The sequence below is a fragment of the Melanaphis sacchari genome, unplaced genomic scaffold (assembly GCF_002803265.2).
Source record: "Melanaphis sacchari strain LSU unplaced genomic scaffold, SCAv2.0 Contig43_pilon_pilon, whole genome shotgun sequence".
NCBI classification, from domain to species: domain Eukaryota; kingdom Metazoa; phylum Arthropoda; class Insecta; order Hemiptera; family Aphididae; genus Melanaphis; species Melanaphis sacchari.
Window position 1 is genome coordinate 2,274,922 of NW_020271284.1, and position 18,817 is coordinate 2,293,738.

Consider the following 18,817-nt stretch of genomic DNA (forward strand, 5'->3'; position numbering starts at 1 on the left):
GATACTTAATAGTTAAATTAGTGCATAAGGTTTTTGGCTGATATTTTGAAAGCTATACTGTGCATTGTATTTACCAATTGTAAATACAATTTTCTTTTAGACAGATACACATATAGGCGTTCAAAAACGTTGCTTAAGTGTGTAATATGTGTAGCTTTTTATTTATCTATACACCACCCCTAAATCCCTACAGTGGATTAATATTACAGCAGTGCGTTCGTGTAAAAAATATCTTTTTTATAAATGCTTTTTTGAAATGATGTGAAAAACAATGTTCGAGTACGCAATGTGACACAATAATAAAACATAACAGTTTGTACCTAAATCCTACGAATTTATTAGCGAAACAATCATAGACGGGGCTTGTGAGGAGCTAAGCCCCCTAAATTTTCGATTAGTGTTCCCAAATGTACATCGTAGTTATGTAGGTACCTAATATTTTGTATCATCATTCATAAACATACTATTTAAAGGGCGTAACAACACTAGATATTATTTTTTTGTATTTGTAGTAATATTGCAATATTATGCAATACATCAATACATTTTAGTTTATTTGTTCATAAATGTATTGAAATATAATTAGATGCCACAAGATGGCTGGTCTTTATTTTTAAAATGTATTTATTTATTTTTACAAACCATATGCAAGATTATTTCTAAGCAAATAGGAAGTTATTAATAATTATTTTCATTAAGTAATCTAGAGCTTGAGCCCCTTCAACTAAATGTATCAATATCCGCCTATGAAAACAATACTGTTCAGCTACACACAGACATGCGTATTACCCATCAATTATATATAACCACATTAACTTGTATTATAAACAAATTCATGAATTTTGTGCATAAATTATACATGATTAATAAATACTATAAACGATTTGAAAAAACGAAACTTCAATTTTCGAAGTAATGTTATTCATTAACGTAGTTTATTAAGCGACTAAAATTGTATATAGTACCAAATGGCAAATATTACGTGTGAAATACAAAATTGAATAATGTGTAATGGCCTTACTGTTTTTTTACAAATTGTTTTTCATTTTTTTCTTGACTGTTTGATTCATACATATTAATACTTCTGACATAATTTTAAAAATATTTTTTCTGCGTAATATATAATTGAGAAAAATTCAAAATTGGGCAAAAAGCGAACTGCTCACGATACTTGGAAAAAATGTCATACTTCAGCTTTTGTTCGAATAAACGGATAACCTAGTTATAAACAATCTCGTTATACTATTATTATGATAAAATAAATATATTGGTCTCTAGGCTTATTAATTTAAGGTACATAAAAATTACCGAACAAAGTAAAGACTTTAACGACCGAAATATTATATTATAGAGATATAGTCAATTTTAATTAACTTACAAAATGGGTGTAAAAAGTTTTTGACCAACTTAAAAATTAAATCAAGTATAACTTATACATTCAAAGGAGGATTTAACAATTTGCCACCCCTATTCCAAAAAAAAAAAATTTACTGCTCTTATTTAAAAAAAAATCATCTCTGTACAACAAAATTTCCTTACATGATAAAATTTTCTATATGTATTATGCAATTATTTTTTTCATTTAACTAAAGTTCAATAAAAAACTTTTTGATTCAAATATAGTATTTTCTCTTTATTCTTATTATACAAGAAAAAAATAATAAATGTATTAAATAACTATTTGGTTATATAAGTAATTTTAACGTTAATTATTTATTTTGAAATTGAAAAATTTAAGAAAAAAATTAAGTATTTTTCTATAGGTAGGTATAAGAACAAAATAATTATTATATACCATTTTACTGCGTATAAAAAGCCGCTCTCCATAAATTTGCCGCCCTATGCGGCTGCAAGTTCGCAGTGTCTTAAATCCGCCCCTGTGTACATTTGTTATATATATAGGTCGTAGGTATACAATATAATGTCGGTGAAATGAACAAATTCATTGAATGATTTAAAAACCAAAACGCTCAGTAAGAATAAACCTTTATAACTTTTAACCCTTCCCTCTTTGTATCATACAAATTTTTTCGCTACACCATGTTCTCCATTTATAAAATTGCAAGCTTTGAAATAAATTCTAGACCTAATATTAATTCAAATATTAGAGTTTAACCAAAAATATTCACTTATGGTACGTAAAGTTTTTCATCACCTCTATCTTCGATGTATAGAATGTATCAAAATTTATTATTTTTATTTGAATTATATAGAAGTTTTTTGTGAGACTATGAGTTCGGTTCAATATATGGAATTATTCGAAAAATAAAAAAAAGTCGATTTTATTTAATAAGAATTAAGTGAATTAAGTATACAAAATGACACCACATTTTATTTACATTGGACATAAAATTCACTTGAAAATATAAACATTAAACTCTCCGAAAATATATTTTCGAGGGGTTGAAAACTTAATGCGAACGCATTATATGACGAGGACTTTATTTGTCCATTAAAATAACTACACGTGTATACATCTCACATACCATCCCCCAAATGGGGTAGATATTTCTGATGTATTTTAGTACGTGTAAACCGCGAAGAGTAATAGCATCTATAACAATAGTATTATAAGAGTATGTATGTTTTGTTTTCGAACACCCTTATTTCACCCTTCCGATGAAACCTTGAAAGAGCCGTATTGAAAGGGTAGTATATTATTATAGTAAGTTAGAACATCATACATAAGTCATACAATATAAAGCATATTACTTATAGGTACCATATAAAATAAATCTTTTAGCGACTTTATGGGTTGTGAAAATAATGGGTAATCACCATTGTTCTTCTATTCGTTTAGATATCATGATTTTTTTTTTTTTATCATGAATCAACGTTTATCTGTAAATATTTCAAATCACTTTAATTTCAGTTTTTTATGATTGTCATTTATCTTATACTTGTACTTAAATAATAATAAACATTATAAACGAATAAATAATATTTCGTCTGATAAGTTATTTTACTGTACTTATGCTCTTGGAATATTTTATACGTGAAAAATTAATTATTTTTATCTTACATTAAACGATGAAATCCTTCAGTAAAATAACAATAGGTACTACACAACGTAAGTTTTTAACTTAAAATGGAATAAAATTAGTATAAATCACGATAATATGTTATTTTATATTTTTAATCATTAAATTTAGTGTACTTAGTTTAGTCTTTAAGTATAATTAAAATTTCTAAAAATTTAAATTTCTTAGTTAATTTACTATATCAAAAATAAAAAGAGTTTCAATGAGTCTTCTTGATAAATTACCTCGTATAACATTGTATCATCGATTTCAGTATGTTAACTAAAATCAAAATAAAAAATCCAATTTAATATTTTTCTGGTATTAATAAATAACTATTAATACAAACCGTTTACATTTATGGCCATGTAATAATATTATATTGATGTAGTAAGGTCCAGTGATTTTAATAAATTGTCGGCGTCTATTCATCAAATTATCTATTGAATCCAGAATCATCGTATTGTATGTAACTTTTGAAATTGTATCATTATTTATTATTGTACACAGTATTCAATTTAACAGCAACAAATTATTCCAAAATTTATTTCATATTCCATCTAGGTTTGTTATTGATGTATAATATCCTATATATCGTAAGTTTGAACTCTTGAGCAGTAAGTATAGATTTTGTTTTACATAACTATATTGTCGATAGTTAGTACCATTTATTATAAATATATCAATTAATTATCTTAATTAATAAACACTAGATATAGATAAACTCAAGAAATAAAATAGATTATATATAATAGGGATACACGCGTAGTCTAAGAGAGTTGATTTTATCAAAGACGATGTATCTATTTAGGGGATAATAGATGCCAAATCTTTGGTAAAAATAACACTCAAAAACAGTAGGTGAATAAATATTTTTTTTATTCAAATCAAATACAAATAGGTGTTACGTTATGCATGGGTCAACGTAGCCATTTTATATAAAGCACACGTCGTATCGATTCAATTTGTCTTAGAAGAGAAGGTGAGAAGGAAGTGATTATATAAAATATATAAATGTGTGTTTTATAAAAATATTTTCTTATTTTCATACAAACCTTTGTTTATACTACAGATAAAAGGCAAACGGTTCTTAGTGCTCGTTTTATAACACAACTCTCTCAATATAAATGAATACATAATCGAATAGAAATTGAATCGAAACGGCGTTTCTATATGGTAAAAACCATATTTTAGGTAACAACGTTGAACAAAAAAGTTAGAAAACCTGCAGATGATGTTTACCGTAATTATGTCGAGCATGCTCCGTTCGGTCATCGTGGTCAACGGCAGTGGCATTGTACACAGCATCGTCAGCGGTATAGTAATCGTACGGCAGTAGACTTCCGTGCGGAGTACTGAATGTGGACCGTGGTCGCAACGACGCCATGACCAGGAAGACCGAAACCTGCACCGCAATCGACGAAGTCATCATGGAACCGCGGCCAATTGATTGTCGTGCTTAGCAGGTGGAATCCCAAGGATCAATGGTTAGGTTACTTGAATGGTTTGGGTCCCTGGATCGACGAAGATGATGATAGTGGTAGGTAAACGCGCCGGTTTACCTTTAAGATGAGTTCGAGATTTCTTGTCCAACTTTGTACGCGGGCGAGGTGTGTCGACGGTTTGTCATTAAAAAAATAAAAAACAAACACGATCTGTAATGAAACGCCTATATTATTATTATTGTTATTGCCATCGTCGTCATTTATATACCTACTTCCCCCACTTCTACCTATTACTCTTTCTCCTCGTTGTCGTTATCCTTTTCCGTTATCGCGGTGAAAAAATAATAATACAATTTACAAATATGTCCTTTCCTGTTTGTTTTCATTAATCGCTCGTGCCAACACCACAACAACGTGTTATTTATTGTCGTATGCCAACCTCTAATAATATATGCGACATGCATAATATTATCAGCAGAAATACATATAATGTACATAATATATTATGTATAGGCGTATTATGTATACAGTGTGATTCGTTTGTCGCTTATACCGTACTTGTCCTGTCGTCTTACTAGATTTTCGCGTTTGTCAAACAATGTTTATTTACACTGATGGACTGACTCAATTCAAATAAATATCATTACATACAATTATGAACATTATACCATGCTTAGATATTATATCTAAGTTCATTTATCGTCTAAGACCCAAATTATATATATATATATATATATTTTTAATCAATTATTACATATAATAGTCTAAGTAAATTTTCTAAGATTTAATTTGCTTAAAACCTTATTTATGGGAAAGAATTGTTCCTAAAATCTAACCCTTGAATCCAAGCATGCCTATACATTTAACAGTCCCAAAATATCCAACTTTTTATCCTGATTTAATAGTAATATAGCTTTTTATACGAATAACATTATATGATCTCAATTTTGTCTATATGTATACACATCACCAACATATGATTTTTCAAATGGTCCTGGTAGTTTTACAGTAATTTAAGTTATAATAAAATGATGGGTATGAAATGGCAAGATCTCCGTGGGATTGAATGACACGCATTAATTTTTTTTCAAATTCCAAGTTCTTGTAAATAATTCAAATACTTATATGATACAAGATGACAATATATTTATAGAACCTACCTCTATATTTAAGAAAATGATTATGATTGATATTTTCAATTCGTTTTTTTTTCAATTGCATGAAATTAAAACAATGTAATAAAATGTTAAATTATTGTTAACTGTATAAACTGTATACAATCGTAAAAATTGTAGTTTTTCTGTAAACAAACGAGAATTAACCGAGTCACAACTACGAGCAATCGTAACGTCAAAAAAAAAAAGCATCGCCCTGTATATACAATATTGCGATTAATCGTGTCGTGGTATCAAAATATGTGTGCCGAACGTTGGGAAACGTAACGCATACATCGACCCAATTAATTTGTCAACACGCGGCCTACGCTGAACCAACATTGCATAATAGATGAGCGCAAAATGCGTTTTCGATAATACGAATCGTCACAACAATAATATTATACTCGTACACACGGACACACGGCGCAATTTGACCCGGTGCAAGACCGAGGACGCGACGACGCGTGTCCCTGCGCACGGGTGACCTGCGTGATCGGTACAGACATTTTTAGTGGTCTTTATCGCCAACGGCTAGAACTGCTGTGTAGAGTAGGTCACGGATGATGTTTCAAATGTGTACAATATATATATATATAATATACGTAGGTACCATGTTTTCGCGACATTCGAAGCCACTGTCGTTATTTTCATTGAACGACATTACGTACCTATATTTAAATATATTATTATGTAGGTGCTTATTATTTTAAGTAGAAAGGTCGTGTATCACATACATAATGTGTGTATATTGGTTTTAAAAGTTTCAAGTACACGCGTTCGAAAAACACGGAAATTCAATTTGCATAATCCATATACCTAGTTGACGAACGTGAGTTTTTTAAAACAAGTAGGTACCTACTGAATATATATACTCACTTATATATTCAAAGATCTATATAGAACATTTGTTTCTTCGTGTCCTGGTCCCTATTTTTTCCCCGTTACTCCTCCTTCTAGGCGTCAATTGAGTTATTGACAATATAAGTTAATATTATACGTGCTATATAATCAAATAAAAATAATAAATATAACGAATAAGAATACAAATAATTATTAAATGAATCCAATAAGCAATATCAATCAACATAAAAATTTAAAATCAAGTGAAAAATAATTTCTATTAATTAGAAAATACGCTTGGATCTTAACGATTACTAAATAAAAATTATGTTATATTATATATATATATAATTTAAATTAAAATAATAATAATTTTGAACGAAAATTATTTTTTAAAAGACAAGTGCAAGCCAAAAGCGAAAGTTCTTCTAAATACGTCTCTGCTTATATTACCTATATATCATATAATATATGGATATTACGGTTGCGAGTGTTATGACACTGTGTTTACTCAGATAAAGATTAATAATGTTACATATTTAATATTGGCATTTGGCGTTTACAAGATCTCTCAACGTAGAGGGATAAATAAAATATGTTTTTATTGAATAAAGGGAAATACACAATCACGGTCTCACAGTTAACCATTATACGATTTAAATAAATAACCACAAATAAAAATTCATTTTATAAAATATAATATATAAAATTGTCTTATAACATAATATATTTCACGGTGTGGTGTAGTGACACGTTATATAAATAATATAAATATATAGGTAATCACTAATCAATAATGCACATAATAAGGCACAAGTTGTTGACTTTCTTGTCTGCCGCCGAAGACTGAAGAAGGCTGAAGAAGGGTTTCTACCACCAGAGTTAAAGCTAGTTTCGTAAGAACGCAGAGGTCTTAGATGAAACCGCAAGGGGTTTGACCATGCCGTTTCTTAAGTCAATGCATGCGTACCTATTGCATAGTTTGCGTACCAATCATTTAAGCAACACTTCTTAACACCGGATTCTGCAAGCTACAACTAAATTCTTAAAAGAGCTAAACAAGTGTTGTTTTTTTTTTACTTGTATTCACATGTTCAGAGAGTTATATTTTATTTGTGTAACCTTATTTTTTTCTAACAACTAATCGGTACATGCAATTGTAATTGTTATAAAAATAATAGATGTTTTTTTTACAATAAAATATAAACAATATTATAATATTATATACTTAGGCTCATCGTATTCGAAGCCAGAAGATAACATGGATAGGCTAATCAATAGACATGGGGCTACAATTTACTGTTTTTTTCATATATAAAAATGATAACAACGAGACACGTGAGAATATGAGATAACTGATAACAAATATAATATTACTATCTATTAATTCTATTACTTAAATCGTAAATCGTAATGCTTATAGCCCTAAATAATAAGTTCTTATAGAATATAGAACACATAGCAATAAAAATCTAAAATATTACTTATTATTATTGTTTTGCCATTCGTGTATTGAATTGTAGTCTAGCGCGAAAACAAGTACTACCAAGGTAGGTATTAAATATTTTTGTTACAAGTCTTGGTGTGAGCCGTGAAGGTATATTTATGAGTAGTTCATAGTAATAGTATGCTATAATTATAAAACTAGGTAAGCATAATCTATTTTTCAGAAAACGATCAATCTGTGCTCATAAGACAGTAATTTTAAAAATAAAATGCGTCTTAAGCGTCACCAAAAAGCCGAACGCAATATCAATTTCTATTGTGTCAGCTTTGGTTTTCGAAAACCATTTCAATTACTCGTCGATGGCACATTTTGCATGGCTTCAGCACAAGTAACTATAATTTTATTCTATAACATGGAAAATTTTTTGTTTTGCTCATGTTTCATTTGTAAATAAACTTATAGAACAGAGTACAATTACGTGAAGACATTCCAAAGTATTTGGGTGGTGATGTAAAATTTTTAACCACACAGTGTGTTGTACTTGAGACTGAAGCATTGGGTAAGAGTATGATGCAATTTAATATAATATTTTTAAGATAAAATAACTCTGTCTTGCAGGTGCTACTGTTCGACCAGCCATGCACATTGTTAAGAATTTTGGTATTCATAAATGTGGACATGAAAAGAAACCTATATCTGGAGCAAGTTGCCTGACATCAATGGTAAAAGATAATATGAAAACAAGGTAATAAATAATAATTGACATGACTTAAACTTTATTTCATTAAAACGTACTATTTTGTAGACCATAAACATAAAATGACTTAAAAAATCTTTTAATATGTACTGTAATATTATGAATTGTTATTATAAGATGTAGCAAACACAAAAAGTGTTTACTTTTTTTTCAAATAATTAATATTTATTAAGTACTAGACAAAATAAAAACAATAAAAATAACAACTTTTGAACTGTTTAATAACAAGATAGTGTTTCAGAAATATGCTAAGTTTGGTTTTTATTCATTTTTTTTTTTCTAACTTCCCTTATAAATCTTAGTTTAAAATAAATTTTAAAATACAAATTATCAAATTGACTTCAAAAATTTAATATAATTAAAATGTGCTATAAGAAATTTTATATCTGGAATCCTTGATGTATAAGCAAATTTATAGCATACTCTACTTCTATTATTTTATAGTAACTATTACATTCTAAAGAATCCAAGCCCTGGTATATAAATACATTTTATGAATAACCTATAATTATTTATCACTTTTGTGATAAATTGACTAAGAAATTTAAAATATATATATAGATGGTTCTTGTTAATTTTAATTCAACTAAATATTTATTTTTGAATATACTAGCAAACTATCCATATCAATAAAATTATCATTTATCTAATTATCTATCATGATTTATTATTTCTAAAAATAATGTAATATGTAAGGCTAGGACTTTTATGCAAAAGTATATTTTTTTTACAACTTTTAATTATTGCTTTTGTTAGTTATGTCCACAAATCATTTCATAATGAGATAAACAGTGATATTTTTATACTGCTTATTTTGGATAAAATGCAAATTATTGCATATTTTGAATAAGATTAATGTTATTGCATATTTCGAATATAAAAACGCAGAAATGTATGTTTTATGGTATATTTTGTTACTAGACAATTTTATTGTGTGACAGTATGTATTGATGCTGTTCAAAAATACCTATTATAAAGAACATATTAATGTCTAGAAATTTGTTGTTATGAAAATTTAAAATACCATGTAATTGTTTTGTGTAATACATTTGAATAGCATGAATAGTTAAGAATATTATTTTACTTACTTTAAAACATATTATTATTTTTTTTTTAAAGTATGTTTCATATTCTTTGGTGTTTATAATATAAATATATACATATTTTTGCATATTTTTAATCAACCAAATGCATATTTTACAATTTTTTATTGCATATAAATTCTAGTCCTACTTATCATTAATAATGGCAATGGGCTAAGTTACATAGTGTAAATCAGCAACGCTAAAATATGAATTAATATTAAAATAATTATTTATCAATAAAAATAAATTTCTTATATCATATATTCATATATAATATTTCTTTACTCAAGTTATTTATAAAAGTTAAATAATGAAAATAAAAAGATGACTTAGCGTAAAAACATTTATTTTTAATATTTTTGCTTGTATTATAAAAACTTATCAAAATCATATTTATCTTAAATAAATTGTAATATATAATCAGAATAAATACATAAATTTGTTTAATTCTTATATCAACTTAATATATTTATCTTAAAATATATTAAATTGTAATTATTATTTTATTAATAATCTATATTACATAAACAAAATACTTATTTATTGTAACATTTTATTTATAAAAACTAAAACTTTTAAGTATATGTATATTATAAATTATTTAATAACGATTAATTAAAAAACTATATTCTTACAGATATATTATTGCCACCCAGGACAAGGCACTTCAAAATGCCCTTTATGTTCTTCCTGCTGTTCCTGTTATGTATTTCAATGGTTTAAGTATCATTCTAAAAGCGCCTTCGCCCATCTCTATTGATCATGCCAATCAAAAGCGACTATCCAGGTATATTGTTGTACATCAAAATATATTTATGCATCTTTGTTTCAATGATTTTTTCTTTTGATTTCTAGATTTAATTTAACTGAATATGAAACCAATGTTTTGACAAGTATGAAAAGTTCAATAACAACAGAGTTAAGCAGTAGTGAAGAATTAAAAGATTACCCTGGGGTATTTAAAAGAGCTAAAGGACCTAATCCACTTTCATGCAAACCGAAAAAGAAGAAAATTGTTGAAGATAATATTATACCCAAAGTAGAAAATAAAACAAAACGTAAAAGAAATAGAGTTAAAATACCTAAACATGTTAAAGAAGAATTAAAAAAAATGAATAAGCCAATTTCAGTCTCATAAAAGATTTAAGAACATTTCATGAAATAAAAAAACTGTATAATTACATTATTTTTAATAAAATTAAGATTTTTAATGTTAACTTTAATTAATTAATTAATTATTATACTTCACTTAATTGTGTTATAAATATAATACTAAATAATAATGAATTATATTCAAAAGTTAAAAATTTAAATTTAATATGATGGTTGCCAGTGGTGTTAAACGTTGTGTATTGCAGAACTTAATTTAAGTATGTGGTATTGTAGTAGACAATCGTGGTTAGATGGTCTGTAGGAAAAAAGTATATAGGTTATAAATATTGAATATAAGTATATACAGATTTTTCCATGTTTAAATGTAAAATAATCACCATCTACTGGTATTTCCTATCTTCAATTTTATTTTTTAATAAAACCATTTGAAACTGACATCAGCGACATTGATAATGGTAGAGGCAGCATATCTTACTCTGGATTAAATGAGTTTATAGAATTTACTGCTTAAAATATTTTAAAAGTTCAAATAGTTTATATAAACTTTCTAAAGTTAATTAGTTAAATTAGTTATTCCATAAAATTGTATTAATAAATTACAATTTTAAAAAACAAGTTCAGGATTTTTATACAATATTCATAGATTGTTGGTTATAGTTTACACAGTATTAATTTTAAAACATTCCAAGAACATAAAATTAAATCAAAACTGTAACTAGTTATAAGAAATATAATTATATTAAAAACAAAGAAAAAACATAAAAAAGATGTATTATAATAAAATATACCCAAGTAACAAATGGATTTCCGAAATAAGTCAAATGAACTTATGTCCTGTTAATCTGATTACACACTTAAATCCACTGGAATATAATATATATATTGTACACATAAAAAATAGATTTTTAACAATTTGTTGAAAGTCTTGGATTTTCAATAAATTAATTAAAAATGCTAATAATTTATTAAATAGATTACTTAAATATGTAACACAAAAACTTCAAAGTAAACAAAGAATCAAAAAGATAAAATACTAGTGCCTAACAAATAATTTCTCAATGTCTATTCATATAACCATTACTGAGAACTATTCACAGTACATGATTATTATACCACATAAAATAAGCATAAGAACATTACAAAATATATACTTTCTATAAAGACATAGCTTACTCAGATTATATTTTGAAACAATAATTATTACAACTTATATAAATGAGACTTATAATGTTTACAAAGCTGGACAATTATTAACTAATACACAAATGGAAAGAGTTAAAAAAAATTAATAATGGTATGGGTTTGTAGTTTAGTATTTGTCTTTGGAAGTGAAGAAATGACAAAAAAAACAACAACTTTTGCATGATTTTTAGCTAATGAAATTTCTATTTCTGATAAACATTAAATTTGAGTTAAGTTGAACAATATGGGACAACCAGGCAAAATCTTAATTACTTCAAATAAAAACTGTAATAGTTATAGGTACCAATTGTAATATATATCTAATATTATGTACCTAGTTTAACTTAATAAGTATCACTACTTTCATGCGTACATAATATGATACATTTAGTATTAAAAGTAACCTTATGTATCATAAGGATAGATGTAAAATCTTATAGTTAATAGTGTTACGTTAGATTTAAAAAAACAAATCAAGGCGAGCAACTAACTCCATGTTTGAATACAAGCCGGCTTATTTCCCAATTATCCGTAGACTAAGTATGGCTATTGTATATTATACAACTATTAAATTGACGGTAAAACTCGAAAAAAAGAAACACTAGTTACTACGATCTAAGGTTAATAAAATTAATATATTTATATTAACCTTGGCTACGATCGCCTAATCAAGGAAGAAATTATGATAGAAAATTGAAAAACTTTTGAAATTACCGCGTAAATGATGATAACAGCGAATGTTTTCGCGACCGTAGTTTATGTTCCATGATATTTTTGAGGTTACATTGACCAAAACCAAAATACTACCACTACACCTCCACTTCATGAGAGCGGATTGTTCGGTAACGTTCCGTTCTTTCGCGTCGTGACTATCTTATAAACAACTTCAGCACAGCGGAATCCATCATGGTCCTCGTCGACTTAAAAGTGAGTGAATATTTTTTATCCGATCCAATCGTCCAAACTCCAAGCCGTCCGTGTTCTGACGACCGATCATTTTCGGTATCCTGAACTCCTTTTAACAAATGTATACCGATAGACCTTTCAATTTGTTACTATCGCACCGGATTAGTTTTCAATTGAATGCTATGACTCGACGGCCTTAAATTGGTTCCGAGGCTAAAAGTCCGGTGCCACATCATCTACATTCTTATATTGCAATATACCCTCACGCATTACTGAGGCGTAATACTCATTAAGAATACATAACTTCCAAATCTAGCGAAAAACTATTGTTTTATCTCAACCCCTACATATAATAATTGTGTTTTATGCTACAGAAGGGAGGCAACAAGTCTTCGGAGAAGACCAAAAATCGTATGCGTGAATTGAGGATTCGCAAATTATGTTTGAACATTTGTGTCGGCGAATCTGGTGACAAGCTTACTCGTGCCGCTAAGGTGCATTATCATTATTCTCAATTTATCTATTATACCAGACGACTATATATGTTACTTTCTTTTAGGTATTGGAACAATTGACTGGCCAACAACCAGTGTTCTCCAAGGCTCGTTATACTGTCAGATCTTTTAGTATCAGAAGAAATGAAAAAATTGCAGTGCACTGCACAGTTCGCGGTGCTAAGGCTGAAGAAATCTTAGAACGTGGATTAAAGGTAAGTTTTTAATGTTTTTTTTTCTTTTTTATCAGTTGATTAGTTAAATTAATTTTATGTTTAGGTTCGTGAATACGAATTGAGACGAGAGAACTTCTCAGATACTGGTAACTTCGGTTTTGGTATTCAAGAACACATTGATTTGGGTATCAAATACGATCCTAGTATTGGTATCTATGGTTTAGATTTCTTTGTTGTCTTGGGACGTCAAGGTTAGTTTATTTTACTTAAATAAAACAAATTACAAGTATTTTATTTATGTGATCTCTGTTTTTTTTCTTCACTTAAATTTAAGAATTATAATTTCAAAAGATAATATTAATGTTTACTAAATATTTTATGTTGTTATCTTTAAAATAATAATTAGGCTTAGGTATAATGTTGATACCACATTTCATTTTATTTCTTGAAGATTTGCGTTTAATAATTATATCCTTTCACTCATTACTACACATTTTTTAATTAATTTTCAATTATTTTTTTATATTGCTTATAAGAAGTCTTGAATTATTTGGAAAAATTTTAAAACATTTTTATCAATTTCTACAATAATATATTATTTGCACTCGTTGCATTAAAATATTGACATCTATAAATTATACTGGCTTTAAAATTGATAATTATCCTATAATTCTTATTTAATGAAATATTTTTTTATCTTTAATCATATCCTTCTGATTTCTTCTAATACTACTTACAATTGTATCAATATTAGTTCTAATGGAATATGTAAACATCTACAATAATTAAACCAAATTTAACTTATTTTATTATTTTCAGTATGTCTTGTAATAAGATAATATTGCTAAAATAAGTTAAGGATTACAAAAAAAAATTTGTTCAAATAATATCATCTCTTTATAGGCTTGTTATAAAACTATACAATAATTGTGTGTTATTCTTTTTAAGTATTTAACAAACAAATTTTACAGTAGGTATACTTATATTTAATCTGATTCTTTGACTAAAGTTAAATATATTTTCTTCATGTCTACTTTGTTATGCAGAAAACAATTAAATTAACTTAAAATTTAAATGAATATATTATAAGTTTAAAAGGTTAATGTGCTAGGTAAATAAATTAGTTTATATATTTCTGTTAATCTGTTATATTTAAATCTTATATTAATTTATATTATTAGGTTTCAACGTAGCTCACAGAAGAAGGAAGCAAGGCAAAGTTGGTTACCAACATAGACTTAACAAAGAAGACGCAATGAAATGGTTCCAAACTAAAGTAATTGTCTAGTTTATTGTTATTTATTTTACAACTAAAGTTAAACTAATAATATTTTTTTTTTTTTTTTTAGTATGACGGAATCATTTTAGCAGGAAAGAAAAACTAATATTAATTGTATTGTTTATCAATGCAAATCCCAAAAATATACATACATGTTGTTTTTCCAAACAGACTATTTTGTTTTATTTCATATTATAACTAATTTTAACCTACAATTATATTTCCTCTAAAATAATAAAATATGATATTCCTTTTCTTTATAATGGAGATAAGTCATTCCATAACTTGGAATATTTAATTTTATTGAATAACTGATTTTAAATGAAAATTACCAGTATTGTAAACTATGAACAAAAATAGATAGTAATAAATTCTTCAAATGCATTGTAAGTAATACCTGATTAATAATTTAATTAAGTTTTGAATTTTTTTATCATAGAATTTTATTTTCTCTATATTGTGTGCAAGCATGGCCATAGAGGGGCATCATTATGTCACTTACTAATTTTTTATGATTGCCTCCAGATATTGAATTAGTATCTTGGTAAAATATATTTCCATAAATAATATACTTCTACATACATTGTACATTATAGTTAAATTAATATGTAAATACATTTCTTCTGTCCATCAATTAAATGTTTTATAGAGTTTTTCTCTCCCCTTACCTAAATGATTAAATACCTTAATTTTATATTTTCTGAATGCCAAAGTAATTATTATGAATTTTTGACCCATTTTAAAATAGGCTGGTTTAATCTTATACTATTGCTAAAATAGTGTGCTTATGATAGCTGCTTTTAAAATACTGAAAAATTGAGATTAAATTGTTGGTCCTTTGTTTAGATTACTAATTTATGCATTTCATTAAATTTGTAATTGTTTAAATAAACATTCTTAATAGAATAGTTCGAATTGTCTTACAACTTTTAATTGTCAATTATTTATTAAATAAAATGTAAGACTACAGTCCACCACAAATTTGGTATTAATTGCATTGCCTAAAATTATAGCTTTATGTTTTGTTTTAAATTCTTTAAAGTTAGTTCTAAAAGTTCTCATTTATTATTATTTTTTGATATGGTTAATAGCAATAAATTTCTAGTACTTCTTAATTAATTTTTAACAAATACTACTATGAGTAAAGTGAAGTATATAAGCATTATGCATTGAGTTCACAAGTAATGTATTCATAATTATACTACAAAGTGTGCACTTTTTTTTAACATTTAACTCAAAATGTCATTAAAGATTATACTCTAATAGACATTTATTGATTTCTTATACGGGCAGTGCTCAAATTGGAAGGGAATGTATGAGAACTCGGATCTTAAATTTCTTCAATTTTTTCTGTTAAACGTATCAAAACCCAATAGAATAATGATTAAGAAATATAAAATCTACACAATACATTATGATTCATGCTTATATAGTATTGGAAAAAAGAATATCGGCTTCTACAAATAGTAAGACCGTTGTTTCATAAAAATTAAATCTCTGTAAATTTTGAATTATTGAGCAACTAAATAAATCAATTTTAGCATTCTTAAATCCAAATCCCAAATATATTAATAATATTAAAACCAAAAATATATCTGTAGTCTCAAGTCTGTACCACAAACTAATATTTTACTTCTTAGTTCATGATTTGTACATCACATATGTTATCATAAAGTGATAAAACGAGATAACTAAATTTTCATAAATCATACTTTTTATTAAGTTATATATATAATTATATAATATTGATAAAATATTAATATCTAATTAGTAATTACTATTTATATTTTATATAGTTTTATCACTGTTATCAGTTGCTTGTTAGACTTTATAAACCAGTATGTTATCTATTTACTTGTCTTCTATAATTTATACATAATTTTATAAACTGTTCAGTCACAAGCACTACTCACAAATTTTTCTCTACAGTGACTACGCAGTTCAACATACCTTTAGTACGGTTAGTTAACAATTAACAACTAGTTTAGTAGCTTTTGTTTTGTTATACCCAATCCATCTATTGGACTTCTTTAAACGTTTGCTTCAGGTATTCGTTTTTAATTTATAATTATAATAGAAAACATAAGTAGAAGTAATGCATATTGCATATAGCCATATACTTATATATAATATGATTACTTTTAAATACAATTTTCACAATTTGTAGATTATAACAATACTAATGTGTTGAAATTATTAGACTCTTAATTAAATGATGACATTTATTTTTTAGTGTATTGAAATTACTCAAAATCTAAGTTATTACTATGGCAAGACCTAAAGTACTTGTTTCAATGAAACTCGTTCCAGAATTTGCAATTGATTTACTTCGTAAAAGGTCAGAACCCTTAGCTCAAAGTTTAGGTACACTTAACAATTTTTCTCATATAATTACTATTTACATATTTTAGATTCGATGTCGAAATATGCGATTCCATGCAATCCACTCAAGCAGAAATCATGCAAAAAATACCTGGAAAATTTGCAATATTTTGTTGCCCATCAAACAAAATTGACGAAGAAGTAATTAAAACTGCAGGTTAAAATATTCATTATAACTAGATAAAATTGTAATAACTAATAAGAATACTGTGTAAATAATCATTGATGCATTTAACATTTTATTATTTTATAGGCCCAAGTCTAAAGGTTGTTGGTACCATGTCTGTGGGATATGATCATGTTGACTTAACTGCAATGAAAAAATATGGTATACGGTTAGGATATACACCATATATTTTAACCGAAGCAGTAGCAGAAACAACAGTTGGATTGTTGATATCAACAACAAGACGATTTTTTGAAGCTAATCATGCATTGAAAACGTACATTAAATTATTGTATATGAGTATAATTGTATAAGTATCAACTATCAAGTAATTTGTTTTTAGAGGTGAATGGAAAGATGTAACACCTGTTTGGATGTGCGGTAGAGGTATTAGAAACTCTGTTGTTGGTATTGTTGGATGTGGCAACATTGGAACATCAATTGCAAAAAAGTTGAACACATTTGAAATTTCTCAATTACTGTATACCAGTAGAACTGAAAAACCTGCTGGTAAAATGTGATTTAGTAACTGTATATTGTATAAGAATAATGAAAACTTTGAATTCATGATAAATTAGCTAAAGCTCTTGGTGGAAAATTGGTTACAATTGATGAGCTTGTAGAACAAAGTGACTTCATAATTCTTTCCGTCGCACTGAACGAGGACACAAAGTTTATCATTAACAAAGAACGCATTGCCAAAATGAAGCCACATGCTGTTTTAGTAAATATTGGTCGTGGAGGTAAGGCATATTTAAAACTTAATACTAACATTTTATTACTTTAAAACAATCTAATATCAATATATGAGTTTTTAGCACTTATTGACCAAGACGCACTCATTAAAGCATTACAAGAAAATAGAATTGGAGGTGCTGGCTTAGACGTTATGACTCCAGAACCATTACCACTTAATAACCCTCTGATTAAGATGAAAAATGTCGGTATGTACAACCAAATATGACACAGCTCCATGAATGTTTATAAACAGTATCAAATTAATATGTTATAATATTTTTTAATTCAAAGTGTTGTTGCCTCACATTGGGAGTGCTGCCATTGAAACACGGACAGAAATGGCTATTGCCACTGCCAAAAATATAATTGCTGTTTTGGAAAATACCCCAATGCCATATGAAGTGTTAGCTTAATGGTTATAGTCTAATTAAAATTGCATATAAATAATCTATATTTTAAATGTTACAAGGTATACAAATTTAATTATTATTAAATGTATTGATTTAAAATTGTTGAGTATAATTTTATATTTTCTTAAATATTTTAAATATATATTATTTAATTAACCACTAGTATTAAAATTATCATGAAATCAATGATCTATGAGCTATTTGGACATCTTCCCCAAAT

General features: G+C 26.9%; 4 protein-coding genes across 7 annotated transcripts; 3 read left to right on the forward strand and 1 right to left on the reverse strand.

Moving 5' to 3' along the window:
* Window positions 1–3,162: 3,162 nt before the first annotated feature.
* Window positions 3,163–4,680, reverse strand: LOC112597804. 3 transcript variants are annotated; one of them, XR_003114857.1, is made up of 3 exons: window positions 4,263–4,680; window positions 3,370–4,189; window positions 3,163–3,302 (listed from the first exon to the last, which is right to left on the reverse strand). XR_003114857.1 is itself a non-coding variant. In XM_025344026.1 (3 exons), the coding sequence occupies exons 1-3, from the start codon at window positions 4,450–4,452 to the stop codon at window positions 3,299–3,301; spliced, it is 285 nt and encodes a 94-aa protein (XP_025199811.1). In that variant the 5' UTR covers window positions 4,453–4,680; the 3' UTR covers window positions 3,163–3,298. The 3 variants fall into 3 exon arrangements, 2 of the variants coding, with proteins under 2 accessions (XP_025199811.1, XP_025199810.1); XM_025344026.1 differs by having other exon boundaries at window positions 3,370–3,460; XM_025344025.1 differs by having other exon boundaries at window positions 3,370–3,493.
* Window positions 4,681–7,838: 3,158 nt separating this feature from the next.
* LOC112597784 (rRNA-processing protein UTP23 homolog) lies at window positions 7,839–10,934 on the forward strand. Its single transcript, XM_025343996.1, has 6 exons — window positions 7,839–8,012; window positions 8,133–8,297; window positions 8,372–8,468; window positions 8,528–8,654; window positions 10,389–10,538; window positions 10,607–10,934. Exons 2-6 carry the CDS (start codon window positions 8,178–8,180, stop codon window positions 10,887–10,889), a joined length of 777 nt encoding a protein of 258 aa, XP_025199781.1. The 5' UTR covers window positions 7,839–8,012; window positions 8,133–8,177; the 3' UTR covers window positions 10,890–10,934.
* A 1,927-nt stretch (window positions 10,935–12,861) lies between these two features.
* Window positions 12,862–15,073, forward strand: LOC112597700 (60S ribosomal protein L11). Its single transcript, XM_025343869.1, has 6 exons — window positions 12,862–12,973; window positions 13,327–13,446; window positions 13,512–13,661; window positions 13,726–13,873; window positions 14,804–14,898; window positions 14,972–15,073. The coding sequence occupies exons 1-6, from the start codon at window positions 12,953–12,955 to the stop codon at window positions 15,005–15,007; spliced, it is 570 nt and encodes a 189-aa protein (XP_025199654.1). The 5' UTR covers window positions 12,862–12,952; the 3' UTR covers window positions 15,008–15,073.
* A 1,640-nt stretch (window positions 15,074–16,713) lies between these two features.
* LOC112597826 (glyoxylate reductase/hydroxypyruvate reductase-like) lies at window positions 16,714–18,675 on the forward strand. 2 transcript variants are annotated; one of them, XM_025344048.1, is made up of 8 exons: window positions 16,714–16,948; window positions 17,135–17,239; window positions 17,313–17,440; window positions 17,537–17,726; window positions 17,793–17,959; window positions 18,028–18,192; window positions 18,268–18,393; window positions 18,479–18,675. In XM_025344048.1, the coding sequence occupies exons 2-8, from the start codon at window positions 17,169–17,171 to the stop codon at window positions 18,598–18,600; spliced, it is 969 nt and encodes a 322-aa protein (XP_025199833.1). In that variant the 5' UTR covers window positions 16,714–16,948; window positions 17,135–17,168; the 3' UTR covers window positions 18,601–18,675. The 2 variants fall into 2 exon arrangements, with proteins under 2 accessions (XP_025199833.1, XP_025199834.1); XM_025344049.1 differs by having other exon boundaries at window positions 16,714–16,861.
* The last annotated feature ends 142 nt before the right edge of the window (window positions 18,676–18,817 follow it).